Source organism: Acanthochromis polyacanthus, chromosome 20 (assembly GCF_021347895.1).
Source record: "Acanthochromis polyacanthus isolate Apoly-LR-REF ecotype Palm Island chromosome 20, KAUST_Apoly_ChrSc, whole genome shotgun sequence".
NCBI classification, from domain to species: Eukaryota; Metazoa; Chordata; class Actinopteri; family Pomacentridae; genus Acanthochromis; species Acanthochromis polyacanthus.
The window spans coordinates 20,735,054-20,752,279 of NC_067132.1; the positions used below are offsets into that span (position 1 = coordinate 20,735,054).

At 42.8% G+C, this 17,226-nt stretch overlaps 1 protein-coding gene across 1 annotated transcript in view; it reads left to right on the forward strand.

The window, feature by feature from the left end:
- LOC110960175 (sodium/hydrogen exchanger 9-like) overlaps positions 1-17,226 on the forward strand; it is a 70,818-nt gene that overhangs the window by 11,808 nt on the left and 41,784 nt on the right. Inside the window, exons 6-10 of the mRNA XM_051940384.1 lie at positions 6,837-6,942; positions 9,167-9,305; positions 10,342-10,447; positions 13,369-13,457; positions 14,888-15,001. Of these exons, the coding sequence (XP_051796344.1) occupies positions 6,837-6,942; positions 9,167-9,305; positions 10,342-10,447; positions 13,369-13,457; positions 14,888-15,001 (554 nt within the window). The remainder of the gene's footprint in view (positions 1-6,836; positions 6,943-9,166; positions 9,306-10,341; positions 10,448-13,368; positions 13,458-14,887; positions 15,002-17,226) is intronic.

The window sequence follows — 17,226 nt, forward strand, 5'->3', positions numbered from 1 at the left end:
TAAATTATGCATTGTTACTATGGATGAATTTCATATTATTTGTGAAGCTGAGTCTTTAAATTGTTAGATTAAGCTAAAATAATGTTCAGATATTTTGTATTTCTCCCAAAATTCTAATCCTTTCAGTGTAGACGTTTCTTTAGAGCAGCATTTACAGCCAGACTTTGGAGAACATATTACTACTACCATTTTCTGTTATTGTTCTGTTTTCAAGCAGGTGGCCCGGCACTCTCTGGGGATTTGGCTTCATTAACTCACCATGTCACAAATCTTGGATATAATCATGTGCTGATTACCTCACAGAGAGAGTGTGTTTGGGTTATATCCCTGGTCTTCTTGCAGAGTTTGACCTTCACTCCTTATCTGTGAAATTCACCTCTAGTCTGAAGTCTCAGTATGGGACTCAAACATCTGTTGCCCGCTCAGAGGAGTAAACGGGTAGAGAAAAGTGCAGAAAATTCTCTAGTAACACCACTAGCAGACATGCTGGTGGATAAAATCGTATGCAGCATCTTGTTGTAAACATTCCCCATGTAATGGTGTGCGTGACATTTGGGATTTTATTATTCTCTTTGTTGACAGTGGAGGCAGCCATATGATCTTTAAAATGCCCTTTGATAGCTATTTAAAATGTTTAGTTTTTATGAGGCGCAAAATCCCCCCTAGCTCGTACTCATTTGCTCCTTTCAGAGCGCATCTATTGATTTTTAAAAATCGTCCGTGTTATACATGCTACAAAATGGGCTCTTCTACAACTCCGAATGAAACACATGGTTCAGGTCACAAAGTGGAACGCCTGCTGTGCCGCATCCTCTTCCCTGAGGGATGGTTACAAAAGGTCGGTGAAACCGTCACTTAACTTCTCAAAGGGAAGAGTTTTTCCTCTTGCTTCTGCAGTTTCTCCTTTCATCTTTGTATTTATTTATTTATTTATTTATTTATTTTCCCAGTAGTACTCTTGGCGTGGGCAGTGCACATACATATTTCTCGTAGTATGACAGAGTTAGAAATGATGCCAGAGTTGGAAATTACTGGCTCCATCTGAAGTCCTTGGCCAGATGTCAGGAGAAAGTACGGAGATTTAAAGTGAATGTTGTAAACACAGCGAGGCAGAGACGACGACTTGCACATGACTCAACTTACTAGCAATAGAGCAACATCATAGACAGAATTTAGGGATTATTGTTGCAACAGGGAAGTGGCATCGGATCATTTTGGCAGAAATGAAAACAAACACAGGCTACAAAGACTATTTGCTGAGCATACACATGCGTCTTATTGAACAAGGTCTACCACTGCCTAAACATGAAATGTGATGGCAGTCAGATTTCCACAGAAATGGAAAACCTTCTTCTACCCTGTCAAATTCTCTGACTTTACTGTTTTTTAGCTTTATTGTCACTTTGAACATTTCGATGATGCTAAATGACATCCTGTATATTTTTTCAAAGTTGTTAGGGAGCGCATTTATGTCTTTATTCATAAGCCCTTTTCAGATATGTGTTATGTATCATTGCTGCTTCATCAATCTGTTAAAGTGGCGGCATTCTGTCATTCAGACATAGGTCAGTTTTACATCAATGTTCCTCACGGCTTCATTCATACACACTACAGCGACAGGGACAGCTCTGGTATGCATAAATCTAAACTAATAACAAGCTTATCAGACTGTTCAAATCGCTGAGTGCCTGATTTACTTTCTTAAAGGGTGAAAAATAAAAATAATAAAAATGTCATTACAGCTCTGACTGGACCTGAGGATGATTGCTGTGTAAATGATTTGACTGTAGATTATAAACTGTGACTCTGTGTGACAGCTCCCCTGTGAGATGTGACGTAAAGTTCACAGTGTGACTTGCTGGTAAATCCTGAGCAGTCCTGCCTCCATGTCAGGAATGATTTATTATTTTAGGTATTAATGAAACGGACCCATTGTTCCATGTATGTAGACCCATGTAAACTAGCTCCAGCTCCTGTTAATGTTTTGTCAAAAGCTGTATTGTAAGATTCACGGTAAATAAAAAGTTCCAAAACAAGCTAAGTTGTAGCTACATTCAAACTGCAATTAAAGATTTTCCTCCTGCAGTCTTCTGACCCCTGCTTGCCTTGAAACTTAAGCACTTCTTACTTCTTCTTTTTTTAAAATAAGAAAAAAGACAGACTTGGAGAGATTATAGTAATTCCCTGCTGATCGTTATAGCTTTTCTAATGCATCACTTTCACTATTATATCAGCCCAATTTGGTGAAACCAGCAAGCGCATCCGGTGCTTTCTAACTAAGATGGTCATGAGCTTTGCCTCGACGAAACCTCAGCCGCGGGGTAATTTGACCTAATAGGGCTTCCATTCGACCCTTTCAACTGTATTATGTCTGAAATAATTGTCTACTCTCTCTACCTTATGGCGTTGCTGTGGAAACTGATGAACACTTGACAGCTGTAGGATGGGGTTGCCATGACAACACAGCCAACCCGCACCCTTGTGTGGAGAGGGATGGGCACTTTTTTTTCCCCCTTTTTTCTTCGTCTTGCAGTGTGAGCGGTGCACGACATGCTGTCATCAGCCAGGCATTATGGGAGCAGGGAGACGGAACAATCCTGACTCCAGGGCCTACCTCACCCTCTCCAGATAAAGGATTTTCCTCAACCAGGAGGAGCTCTAAACCTGTCAAAAACCAAAGAGCTGGATCTGTCAAAACAAGTCCTGAGGCTGCATCTCTTGCCACCGCTCGCATTGTCAGTCTGGTCGTATCCTGGCTGCTTTGCCCTCGACGCCTCGGTATTCACTACAGGGCCAAACATCGCTATCAGAATTAACTCATTATTCATGTCACAGATTTCCCTGAAACTAATTTATAGGATTCTTTTTTGCATCTTGGCCTCAACAGGTGGAATATTAATCCACCAGGAGTTGTTATTGTTTTGAATATGTTATTGTCTGGCCTTCAGAGTGGCATCCCTTCGAGTTGCCTATTTCCTTGCAAATTTATGAGCGCACATTTGTGTTGTCTGTCTCCATATCTGACATTATTTTTGATATGATAATTTTGTTTTCTCATTTGGAGCTCAGCCTGGTTTCTTTTGTGGCCGCTGCAATAAGGAATTGTGTCACTTTCATCTGTCGGCTGTGCTCATCTACCTATATGTTCATGCAAACATCAATTTATCTCATGCAACTTACAGTGAACATAGTAGAAGCCGTTCTACAGCTGAGACCTTGCAGGAGATACCTGAGATGCCCGGAAGTGTTGAGCTGACAGGCACGCCACCGTCTCGTCAATATCAGTATTCTCCCTGTCACTCAGTGTCAACACGCAGCCGTCTAGCAGCGCCGAGCATGTTGTGTGTGCATGCTCTCATTCATATGCTCAGCGTCTTCCTCTCCATATTTACCATTGGGTGAACTCACCGTCGAGTTCAGCTCGTATCTCTTTCAGCAGATACAGTGCTTTGAGAGTTTCAGCTGTATGAATAAGCGAGTAATGTTTGTATTTTTCACCGTAGATATAAATTTCATCATAAGTGAGCTGAGAAAATTGCTTTCTCGTAGACAGTGTGATGTGAGATGCAAGTTAAGGATTGCATCTTCATGTAGAGAGTGCGCTCCGTGGAGGAGAAAGGTTGGGAGCCAAAATTAAGGCAGCCTGGAGGGACATTAGTTGACTAACAGAGGCACAGAAGGGTGTCATGAGAGACAGGTCCTGGATGGATAAGACGCATAACAAGATGCTCATGATTGAGACTCTGGAGACTGCCAAACGAAGCCTCTCAGCTCTGGCTGCGAGGCTGAAAAGATGCACCAAAGAAGCAGAGGCCAAGTTATTAAGTGGCCTGCTCTCCAAAGACCCATCCAGGGTTTACTTCCAGCTGCGATCCACCCAGAGCTGGTATGAGTAAAACTGGATGGACATATGGGAGAAAGAGGCGACATTTAAATATTAATGCCAAGTGGCCGGTGGACCAAAGAGCTGACCAGAACAACCTTCCAGAACAGGATCGGTCACCACCACAAAGGCAGAAATCCAACAAGGCTGGAGGAGCTGGATGTCAGCAACACCTGACATGATGCTTTCATGCGGGCTGAGGAAGCTAAGAGTGCTGCATGCTCACCTGGCACAAGGACCCACACAAGGCAGGGCTCAAGTTGCCAGAGCAACAGAGCATTTGCCCTCTTTGGCTGAACTGCCCCTCTGGAGAAAAAAAAACATTATTTTTGCCATTGTGGCAGCATTAATGGTTAAATGCCATTAACTGCTGAAGATGGGCCAAGCTAAATTACCGTAGTGTCTAAACCTTTCTTGCTTTTTGATAGGTATACCTTGTGAGATGCAAAAAATAAAGATGAAATGCGATGCCCTGTCATGTGACGCAGTGGGATCCAAAGTTGATGTCATTGACCTTATATTACAGTAGCGAGTATTTTGAAGTTGTAAATGATTCATGATGATTATTAGGTGTTTTGTTATCATAGATGTCAATTTGACATTCTGTTTTTGAATATAATTAGCAGTCATAAATAATTGGTTCGTACCATTTTTTTTCATTCTTCCTAGTATTAACTGTGCCTCCAATCTGTGTTAAGCATGCTTTGGACAGTACCATGGATGTAGATTTTGAGGAGGTGCAGGTGCTATGTGCCCCCGAATATTTAATGTGTGCATTTGTGCTCCCCACTAGTAACAAGAAATAGCAAAACCCTTTTATTTAGAGAAATTTCAATTCTGTTTTCTTGTTCAGCCTGAATTTGGTGTTTTTCTTTACATGCACAGAGACATTTTCACCTTTAAATAAGGAAAAAAGGCACTCATTGGTGCAAAAAATTTCACCAAAATGAAGACGTACATCCATGATCAGTACCATTTATAAGTTGCATTCTTCTTTCTATACTTTGTAACCTACAGCATGTCTAAATACACACAAACTCACAACTACAAGCACTGTGTGAACGTCGAGGCCCCCTTAACATCATTTTTGCAAAACTCAACTGATATCTGAAACATTTAGGGAAGAACTTAAAGCAGTGAGTGAATCCTGTTATTTAAAGCACGAGGCTGCTTTCCTGCAGCTCCCCCACAGTCGACTCTTATTGACTCCTTTAGGATGTTTTAATCGACTGCAGAATCTTGGCTCTAATCTCCCTCTTTCCCCACCAGCATCCTCTCGTTCCCAGAGCCCTCACCGTTATCTCCGTCTATATAGTGAAAACTGCAGCGATGCCCCGAGCTGAAGAACACACTCCCATGTATATTCATGTTCACCGAATGAGAGCATGATATGAAACAGAAGCACCTGCAGCTCTAATAATGAGAAAACTGTGGCAGCCGGTAACTGTTCACACACAGGCAACATTCAAATTCAATCAAGCAATTCAACCCTTTGCTTTCCTTGGATGATTTGCAATATCTACCCTGACTACTGCTGCCAGCCAATCACAGAACAGCATGTTCTCTACACGTAGCATGACTAAAACGCAGGTAGTGCACGTCGTAAAACACACAGACATACACTTAAACTTTGCTGACTTTGTTTGTTTGCATTGCCAGTGCATTTAAAATTGTAACCTGAAGGGAACTTGGTTTTGGTTCTGTTCACAAAGTTTGGCATATGCAAGTCGTGCCGATATTTCCACATTAGATGTAGGTAAAAATACTTTTTTGACAAGTTGTCAGTTGTTTTGATTTGTCCTTCTCTGCATACAAACGGATAGTCTACTGTTAATTGATTTTACTATGCAGTAATACCCATAGACTGTGTATATAGTGGACGTAGCATCTGGCTCCAGAATTGAAGCCAACCCGGAAGTGTCAAAAACTTGCAATATCCCGCCGTCCGCTAGGGTTGGCTCCAAAAATCTTTTTCTCCATAGACCCCAATTCATTTTTGGAAAAAATAAAATTTGATAGACTGATTTTCTACAGCTCAGGATTTTTTTCCCGTTAGTTTTCATGGTCAAAATGAGAGATCAGGTGGCCAATCTTAGAATAAGTCAATACTGAATTTTAAATAAATTGTTAAAGTTGGCGGAGCCAGGGGGCGTGGCTATACTTGATAGACAGCAACAGAAGCCTCTGCGGTAAAACGTGGGCGGGATAAGAGAGTCCTCAGCCAATCCTGCCCCTAGTTGCTCTCCGGTCCAGTCTGTTTGATGACGCTTTTTACATCACTGGCTCCAAAAAATCCAAAACGGCGACCAGGAAGTAGCAAAATCCGGGCTTCATTTTCTCGGCGTTGAAACCAACGGGTGACGTCACGGTTAGTTTACACCTGGTAATACCTTGCAGGCCAACAATTTCTAGTAATGTCGTTTTCTTGTGCTCTTGCATGATAATCTAAACATACTGACATCATAATGTGGCACAAATATTATTTTTAAACAGATGTTAGTTGATGCTCTAGCATGTAAATGACCATCAGTAAACAGAAAAAGACTTTAGTGAGTTCAAGGTTTTACTGTTAGACCTAAGAAGACATTTCTCATCGCATTCATTCTCTTTTCTGTCATTTTCAGACGTGAGTATTGTCTGTTCCGCTGCATTGTGTATTTTCTTCAGCTTGTGCTGAACAAGTCTTTGCTTGGTTTAGTCACTCTGACAGTTCCAAGTGTCAAAGTCCTCATTCCACTGCTGCCAATGTGCTGACATTTTCTGTCAGCTTTACACTGTAACTGTAATGTGCCTGGTTTCTGCTGTTTGAAGCAGAGGTGATCCGCTGGTCCACTTCTGCTGTGTGATTAGCTGAGGAGCTTTTCTCTTCATTTTCAAATTGATCCTGCAGTACTCTTTTACCAGCAGTAATTCTTCTGTTCTGTGTTGTTCTTTTTGTGTGTTTTTTTTAAAGTCTCAGTCCTTGGCCTGCTGTCAGAGCTGCGCGTGGACTTGGATCTGCACACCCTGCTGTTTGGCGAGAGCGTCCTGAATGATGCCGTGGCCATCGTCCTGACACAGTCAGTATCTCGCTTTCAGATTTCTTTCAGCTCCTGAATGCAGTATATTTCAAGGTTTAATTGTGTGGGTGCTCAGACTTTTCCAACTGGCATTATGGAGGAGGATGTGTGGGGGAGGGAAGGCTGAATGGATGCTGCCAGCTTTAAGGAAAAGAATGTGATTGGCAAAACAGCATGAATGCCTCGAATAGTATGCTGTGGACTGCATAAGCGAGTTGCCCCTAGCATTGTCAGCATCTCATTAAGGTACTCAGCGGAGACACTCGGTGCCAGAGCAGAGATACACTTCCAGCTCACGAACTTGGCCAACATAGATGCTGTCAGATTCAGGTGAAAATGCAACAGAAAATCCTCAGAAGCTCGGCTAAGTCGCCATGATGCAGTCATGCCTTGTCCGTGCATTTCAATTGCTTCATTCTTTTCCCCTGTTTCTCCACTCACATATGCATGATTATCCCGCTCAGTCACATTGCAGTCATTGTCTGCTCTATTTACGCAATGCTGGCGAACAAAGCCAGTCAAGTAGACGTGCTAACAGATGGCAAGTTGGAGACGGAGAGGGGAGAGAACTCGCACATCTCCACATTCATGGCCGGGAAGGCAGATGTACAAATGAAGGTGGAAGAGGGAGATGGCAGGAATAAGATATTTGCTTATTGTATTCACACAGACTGACACATCACATGTACAGTACCTGCACAGACTCTTTCTACGATTACACAAATGGGCCCAGACAGGCAGCCAGATAGAGGGAAAAGTGTAGCTGCCATTGCTGTGTACATTGAAGTGCAGAGGAGGGTTAGCCTGCGCGTCTTCCTCCTGGACAAACGGTCAGATAGTGCCATGTTTGTTCCTGGAGTGGCATGACCGGCCTTCACGCCATCTCCTGTCACTTGACTGGGTCTCTAGCACCGCCGGTCGCTCTGGCCCCGCACACAAAGCCGGCCCTTATTAGCGAGCCACGCGGGGTCCTGGCACTGGAATTTTAACAAGCTCCCAGAGCAGCTCAACCTTACGCTGATGTGCCCTCTCCCAGGCACAAAACGTCCTGCTCCAGCAAGCCCTGACCCAGCCACCATTCAACCGCTCGCCGCATTAACATCTCGAGACATTCACTGCACGTTTTTACGGCCCCAGACATCTGAAGATACACCTTACAGAAGGTCATGGTGGCTGGAGCGGCGACTTTAATGTGCTAACATAACTGGAGTCTTTACTTCCACAGAGGGGGTAATAGATCTGCACTTAGCAGGCTGCAGATCTCATTAGTGACACTTTGATTGATTCCTCCTCTTCTGTTATGTAGATTGAGGCATGTTGTGTTGTGTGCGAGCTCATTTCAACCTGACAGCATAAAAAGCGGAGATACATTGCAGGCTCATTTGGAAGACATTTTTTTTGACACTCAAAGGATCTTCATGAGGAGTGTGAGACGACTTTCTGTGAGTTCAACCCGTGATTTCGGGTCCCTGCTCTGATCTGTGACACCCTGTCCCATTAAAACAAAACAACAGGCGCCTCTTCTCAGTTCTCTCTGCTGATTCAGCGGTTTGAGATTCATTTAAAACAGTCACAGTCCAAGGGGAGTACATGGGAGGGTCTGATGTGGCTAAAGGAGTGCTGCCATTCCAGAGAGGCAGCCAGCTCCTACAGCTACTCGCATGGCTGCTTGTCTCTGCTTGCATCAACACACACCCCGACACACGCACACACACACACACACACACACGCCTCACTCTGTCCTCCCTGTGAGGCCTCTTTTGCACTCAGTGACTTCCATGTGGCAGTCTCCCCTCTCCCCCCACACAAAGTAAATATTTATAGCAGCGTGAATAACATTATGCAGCGATCTGTTGTGAGCAACAATAGTATTTCCCCCGTTCCCCGCTAACTACAAGGGGACGTCTCTCAGGCAAATAATTCAGAATGCATTGTTTTTCAGGGAAGGGTTGTACTTCTAAAGAAGGCCGTGTATTCTTAGGAATGACTCCAATAAATTGCACTTAGAGGCTTAGCTCAGCATAATAAGCATGCGAATTTATGCCCACTGTTCCAGACTAGTTTACACAGAGAACCTGGTGAGTCATAATTCTGATGACTGCACTATTTTCACAGCCATAAACAACGCTGTTGCTGTAAAGCTGCAGCATCTATAACGCTCACATTTACCTCTGTTCTAATTGGGCCTCTTTCATGGCCTCTGTTTTCTTCTTCTTTCTTTCAGCGCCATCACCACCTACAACCAGGCAGGTGCCGGACACGTCTTCGACCCTGCTGCCTTTTTCCTCTCTGCTGGGCTTTTTCTTGGAGTTCTTGTTGGCTCCATCTTCATAGGTTTCATATTCACAGTAATAACAGCCCTCATATCCTTTCGTCCCCCCCAATCTCTACCTCTGCACCCCAGACTCAATTATCACCTCAGCATCCGGTGTAATATATTTACATCCTGAAATTGGTAATTGCTTCTCTAACAAACCTCTACTGTACCTCTTTTATCAACAAAAGCAACTCGGCAAAGTCTGAAGTGCTCCTGCGACATTAATGGCTGCAGAGCGGTCGTCAATCAAGCAAATAGCCTATGATGAAATTTCGACTTGCGCTGTTGTCCAGCATTTCTCTCTGATCTTCAAGTAATTAGACTTTAGGATGAAAAATGAGGATGTGTCATGAGAGGTTTGGGGCAGAGCTCAGCTCTTATTTACAGTGACTAATCTCTTGGTGCAGGCAAACTCCAAAGTGAGCATTTATTAGATTTTGCTGATGCTAAGCATAGCAACAATCTGCTCTTTTGTTCTGTCTCTTCAAACAGCATAGTCTTAAAGAATCCGATTTGATGTACAGTTTCTCATTCGTCTCCAAATTACGTACTGTACCTGTCCTTGAGAATTACAAAAACACTCAGATATGGGAAGGTGTTTTTATCATCGGAAGCCAGCAGGGCATTGGAGGTGCTCAGGAATGCAGAGCAGCACACTATGCTCGTATAGCAATCCATCTTTATGTTCTGTGTGAGTGTCATAAATACAAAATTTCCAGCCTGCACAGTTTTATCTGGAACACCGTGTAAAAACACAGTATGGATCGCAAGCAGGTTTTGCCGGAGGGGATGTGGGATAGTGGAAGAGCTGCAGAGAGATGTGGAGAGCTCACAGGAAAGATCTCATTAAAACCCAATGATTACTCCTGTATGGCAGATCCTCTGGCATATCGAGTGCCTTCTGCAGTTGCTTTATGTTTGCAGGTACAGTACCGCAGTGTTTTCTCTGCCTGTAGACTATCTCACTGGAATGTTCATGCGCAAGAGTCGTAAATTTGTATTACCGCTGCAACACCAACCTTAGCCCGACGTGTTAAATACTGCATGATTATCGCCTTGCATGTCTTTAACTCCATTTCCACCTCACTAAATTCACTCGACTGCATGAGAATCCCCTGCTGGAGACATCAGTCTTCTTCCTGCTCTCCTGGAGCAGCTTCCTCTCAGCCGAAGCCGCTGGACTTTCAGGTGAATACTGTATGTTGCTTGTGCGTCTGTGGCCCTATCAGTGCTCTGGGTGGTCAGACTGAATACAAATCCTGTTAGCAAACTGCTGCCCTTTTCCCCCCTCGGGCATCTCTTCTCAACTGCACGCAACGACTTGTATGCTGCTCCACAGTATCAATGACACGAGCAGCTGTTTGACCGACAAGCTCTGCTGCTTCAAGGCGTCTCTGTGACCTCTTGCAGTCCAAAAACCTGGAAATAATGTGTGCACAATCTCTGTTGTCCAGACATGACCATCTGCACTATTCCCTGCTCAAAAAGAGAATCAATTTTTCTTCAGTCAACCCAGACCTCCTGTATAGCCGAAAAAAAAGTCTGTCCATTGCATACCTTAGCTTCTGAAAGTCCTTGGCGTTATATTGAGTCAGTAATGTACAGATGAGAAAGCAATTTTCTCTCTACATGCTACAGGTAGCAGTTGCATTCTTTAGATTATTTTAAAATAGTGTCCAATCCGCCTGCCTCTGTATGGGCGTGTTCATGCTTTTTGTTTGAAGATGGCAACACGGATAACAGCAAGCTAAAACAGCATTGTTGACTGTGTGTGTTTCCTGGAAAGAGAAGAAAAATAGTCCGGCCTCGTGTAAAAATGGATTGCAACATTTTTTTGCCTCTCTTTACCTCAATGTCTCAGTTGTGAAAGTTGCTTCTTTTTCCTATTAGATGTTTCACTTTACTGATTCATAGTAGCGGATTTTTTGGGGGGGATATTTTATGTTTGGGCAACAACAAGTCTCGTCTCTGCTGCCCAGAGTTGTCCTCGTCTATTTCTTCGATGATCACTCGCAATGCGGTTTTGAAAAATGAGTGTAGTGTACATATGCGCACATTAGTGATGTTGTTCCTGCTGCCCCAGTTGTGTCAGAGGGATTCCGCTCATTCAGCTGATGTTGTGGCGCTCTCTCTTACTTGGCAGTACTCCCTGTGGCCTGTGGAGGAAGAGAAGATGGTTTTAATGAAATAGCTTGACCTTTGTCTATTGGACCCAGATGCCCTGTCTATAAAGTACGGCATTCTGAATGCAGCCCAGTGTGGGAGTCAAACCACAGCTAAACCATGGACAGTGATTCTCAGTAGTATCTGATGCACAGCCTCGGGGTATTTTTGGTAGAGATACAACATTTCTGCACACATTTGCAGAGCTGATACCGAAATACTTTGACGAGAAACTTGCAATGTTACACAACCTATTTAAAAGTATTTTAATGCTACTGTCTTCAACCCGAGCACAATCTTGAAGAAAGAAAAAGTTAGTCTTTTTGGAGGTATGTAGTAGTTCGTTGGGAGTGAAGCTGCACCTCACACAGATGCTCAGTGAGTGATGGGAGTCCTCACTGGTGTCCTTTAGCAATCGAGGCTCTTTCTGTCTCTGTTAATTGCTGGAGTTTAGCGAGGGTGTGCCTAATGACCCTCATCCTTGCAAGGAGACCCGCTATCATTAATCTTATGCCCCTCACAACTACTCATTATGGGATGCATCTAATCTGTTGCCAAGTGCCCCACGTGGAAGTCACTTTATGTAGATGCTGAATGATGTGTTACCCTTGTCAGCATTACGTAAACTGAGGAGGATGCTGTTGCCCTCAACCAAATGGAAGCAAAATGAGATCTGCCATGCTAGCTTGCTCCATTAGACTTTGCTGAACGGGACATTGTGAACAGGGATTTAGTGGAGCTGGCATAGTGCAGGTACAGGTCAGCGTTGTGGTGTGAAGGCGGATGGTGGAGAAAGAGTAATGGACTGGTTCTCATTTAGCAGCCAGAACTAAAGCTGCTGTTTCTTTCTCTTTCCTGCTGTATTTATTACAGCCGGCTCTGTGCTCATTGCTACACCCATCACAGTAATTTCACATTTTTTCCATGTTCTGTGATTCTCTCTCTGAGTAAAGGGAGCAAAAATGTGAAATTGAATTTCTACAACAAAGCAGGCATGTCCTGTGAGGCAGCAAACCCACATGCGCTTGAAATTCTAGCTCTCTGGTCCAGCCAACCTCCTTTGTAACAGCAGGGGCCCTAATCACTCCCTCCACCCTGTTTCCTCTCTCTGTGGAACAGACGCTTTTTTTGTTGTTCTGTATTTTTTCCCCTTCTGCTATTCGACTTTCATTTGTTTCCCTTTTGTTAATTTCTTCTCCTCCGCATCTGGCATGATCTATTGCGATTATGTAATTCTTTAGGCTTTTCATTTGCAGAGCTTCATTTTTCTGGAAGGTTTTGGGATGCTTTAGTTGGGTTGGACAGCACATTTTTATAGGACTGCTTGTTCAGCTGGACTTCATTGGATTGGGTTGGGCCGATCTGCTCTGGTGTCACATATGTTAAACTCCTATATAACACATAAGCAGCTGCACACAGGAGGGTTTAGTTCAATTCTTGGACATTTACGCCGAAGCTTATTGCGTTATTCTGCTAATTTTGTCTGCTTATTTGAATCGTCATCTCATGTTTGATCCTAAAATTGAGTTTTGGACAGAAAATAATTTCATCTTTTGCTTATTAAATCATTTGCTTTGATTTAAAAATGTTGGATTGAGCCACTCGGCCTGACAAAGATTCTTTTCACAAACCATTTTCCAATGATAGAACAACCTCCTACAGCATATTTTCAACATGAAAAGCTCCAAAGCTCCGTGTGTTAAGCGGCACACAAACATACACATTCTCAAAGCGTGATTATGTAATATGTGCATGTAACCAGGGTGATTTTGCATACTGTGTACTAATCAGATATAGCACATTGTTAACTCCCTGCTGCTGACAGAACTCATATCAGTTTGTCTTCAAAATGTTCACATTTACCAGCAGCAGATGTCATGAGGCTTTTTTTTTTTTGGTTCCTGTTGATGTTTCAGTAATTTCACTTTCATGTTTTCACCTTTCAGGTATCGTGGCAGTGTTGTTTTGCGGCTTAAGCCAGGCAAGATACACAGTTCTCAATTTATCCCCTGAGGGCAAGACAAGGACCAAACAGGTGGGTTTTTGAAGGCCGATTACATTGCTGTTTTCAAACAGAATCTGTCCGTCCACTCATTTTTACTCAGATTGCCTTCAGATGACAGTGTTTGGGTCTTCCATGTGTGCACAAACAGTCATTAATTGCCATTAGTGCTCCGGTTGTCCGGTGGGTGTCTGTGTGGGAGACCAGTCTCCAGCTATCTGCTTAAAAGGCTGAGCACAGATGGGGGCCAGGACACCGTCATACTGCGCCGACAAGCTTCACAGAGGAGCAAATAAATCAGAAGTACACACATATACTCATGTGTGCATTTATTATTCATTATCGGTGCCACAGTGCAGCTAACTGTTTATCACAGAAAAGCCTTTTAAAGGCTGCACAGTTGAAGCCTTCGCCTATAAAGTAGATTGGCCATGCAATGTATGTGTATGGCACAGAATGTTTACTTGGCAGAATGCCGCTATCTATATTTCTATGATTTATACATGCAGCTGCAGCTCAAAGGAGAAGGTGATTTAGTGTGTGCAGACACTAGTTGAATAGCTGGTGGCACAAATATTTCTCTCCACAGCTTTTCTTGCCTATGTGATATGAAGCTCTTAAGGGAGATGGTACACTTATTCAATTAGTTTTTTTTTTCTTTACCCACGCTTTAAACCAAAGCTGGTTTTACTCTTAAAAAACAGAAATGAATAAATCATAACATCTGCTCTAATTTAATCCAGTTACTACATAAGGAGCATAATTAATATTTATGAATATTAATATTTCTTATGCAGAAATTCCTCATTAAAGTTATTCAAAATCTATTTATATCTACAGTACATGAGGCTCTTTAATGTGGCCTGGATCATTACAAGACTGAGATGATGAAGATAATGAAGGAGAAATAAGCAGCATGTCAATGTAATATGACGTTTTCACAACTGACATAGTAAAACTCTTTTTACAAGAAAGTTATGACAAAAACATGTCTGTTGTAAAGTACAACTGCATTATGCCCTGGAGCTGCACATGTTTGCAGTTGCTAGCTCAAAGGGAATAACATCAACACAGGATTTGTCCTGTTTGTACAAATCTAAGCCTCTTTAACCATTTCAGTTAAGATCCCAGTCTTTCACTTTCACACCCTTTTCCACACACACACACATACACAGACACACACAGTGATGAGGATATAAGATTGATTTACAGTCATTTCATAACCACTACTTCCCGAATCCGTATCCTAACCATAACCGTAACCATTCATCTCCACCTTAAAATGCAATGATTTACACTATTTGTCTCCAAAAGGAAGGCGGGTGTGTCGACGTGTTCACAACCACACAAGTCGAAACACACATCTGCATGCACAAACAGACACACGCCTCCACTCTGAACCACACCTCATCTCAGATGACCCTCTCCCTCATGATCCTCTCAATCCCTTTTATAATTTGCAGCTCTTTGAAGTCTTCAACTTCCTGGGGGAGATTTTCATCTTCGGCTACATGGGATATGTATTGTTGGCGTCTCCTCACCATGTCTTCAATGCTGTCTTCATTTCTGGGGCATTTGTATCCTTTTCTGCCACATGCTGGAGCATCGGCACCCCCCGCCGTGCAGCCTGTGGATCCCTCTCAGACCCCAGAAATGGTGTTTGGGTCTGTTTTGTTCTGTCTCCTATACCTTTGCTCGTAATCCTTAGCTGTTCAATCATCTGCCACTTATTGGATCAGAGCGGGTTTCTTGTTTTCTATCTTGCCGCTCTGCTACAGTACAGTGATTTCCTCAGTCCTTTGGGCAAAAAGAGAGAGAGCAAAAAAAAAACAACAACTCTGGACTTGAATTGTGCAGGTTTGATCTGGTGAGCTCTGCAAATGCTACTCAGCTGGTCTCCCATGCTCACCATCTCTGAAGATTTACATCATGCAGTGCAGCGTCTGCTCTGATGAACGCCCATGAAACAGAAATTTAAATAGGTCTTTAATTATTGTCAGTGCTGCTTGTTTTCTCTTCTCTAGCAAAGCTCAGTGGAATAAAAATGTTTGCTGTTTGAAATAAGCTCGCGGTACTTTAATTTGTAGTGGATTAAGAGCCATATCCCTGTTGCAGTTGAAGATTAAATCTTATTAGTTCAAGGAGCTCCACTGAAAGAGGTTCGTGCTGTTTGTTATCATATTCCCATCTTGTTAAAGAAAGTATCGTCTCTGAAATGCTGCTACACTGTTTAATCGTAATTGGTCGTGTGCACTGACTTTTTGCAGAAAGTCAAGATGTTGTTTGGTGGTATGTTTATCCTAGTCACAGTTACTGATTAAATGTAGATGCAGACCATTAACCTACAAAGATCAAATATTAGTCAAGCAAAAATACCAAACTTTTATTATCTCCAGTATCTCGAAATATTAGAATATGCTATTTCTCTTCCCCGAGAAAATGTTTGGGCTTTTTTTACATTGTGTTATGTCTGTATGCCATTTTTTAAATGCTAGAAAACATAAAATGAGCATAATATGGCTAGCATGGCAGCATGGCAACTTGGAATTGCGTGGCTTAGAGTAGTTTTACAGTGTTTCAACAGAGTCATAGGTGAGCTAGTGTGCTCCAGCTGCAGCAAGTGGTGGAAAGTTGGGTGGAGAGAGAGGCGTGGACATAAACCGACACTGCACGTTCTAGAGGAAATAACAGAGTGAGTTATATTTAAGCCGTTTTAAGGTGAAAAGGGTTTATTTTCATGGAAAAAATTATTACTATGTAATAATAGAGATGAGTTTTTAGAGATTTAATCAGTGACTGATGAGCAGCTTTAATTCTGTATCGCTGTAAATTAAGTCTATGTTTGCAGTGTTTTGCCAAAAAAATACTAACTAGTAGCCGCTCTGGAAGTGTTCAGATACTTCTGGTGGATCTTCATTGTAGTTTGAGTAAATAACAGGCTTCAGAAGAGAAATACTCAGAATCAAAGAGCAACACTTCTTGTCTAGACTTAGAACTTTCCACATAGACTAATAAACATACAGGCAGAAGTCTGTGTGGCAAGGTTCAGTTTCTGCTCTTGCATAAACCTCCTCTGTGCACCAGAATACAATGCAGCCAAAAATACATGTTGCATTATTAAAAATAGATCAGCTCCTTAATGATACATGTTAAAGTTATATTATTGTAGCAGATGTCTCATGTTCGGAGCTGTTGTTGGATCTGTCAGCTTTGCCTCCTGAGGGAAAGGAATAGCCGGTAATGGACTGCTGGCTACCCACTGCACAATTGTCCTTGCCTGAGAGCTGGCATGACCATAGTGTATGCCGGAGGAGAGACTCTTGTGGCCACACTCCAAGGAACTGTTCTTTCACAGTCCACTGCCCAGATGGCCAGCAATTATTATTACAATCCATCTTCCACCACTGGGTCAAAGGGGCCAGAGAAAGAGTTGACTGAGCAGATTCTTTTTCCAATGCTCTTATGTTCACTGTGAGGCGCTGCCAGTGAAAAAAATGTTTGACTTGAGCGCTGAGCCTGTTTAGCTTTGCCCTCGGTTAACAAAGGCTTAGAGTGGAAAAAAAAAAAGTCTGGCTAACTGCAGCTACTGGAAGCTGACCCGGATGTACAAACAGGAATAAATGGAGGTCGAAGTCCTCTTGTACAGCGCTAAAAGTGTCTATAAAAATGAAATAACCCCAGTGATTCAACCCTGTTAATCGCTCTTTGGTTACGCAGTAGATTTTAATCGCCGTAGCTTGCAGCCTTTGCCAGTGACAATGGAGATAGGCCTTATTGGAAATGAGGCTAAGATGAAAGTGCT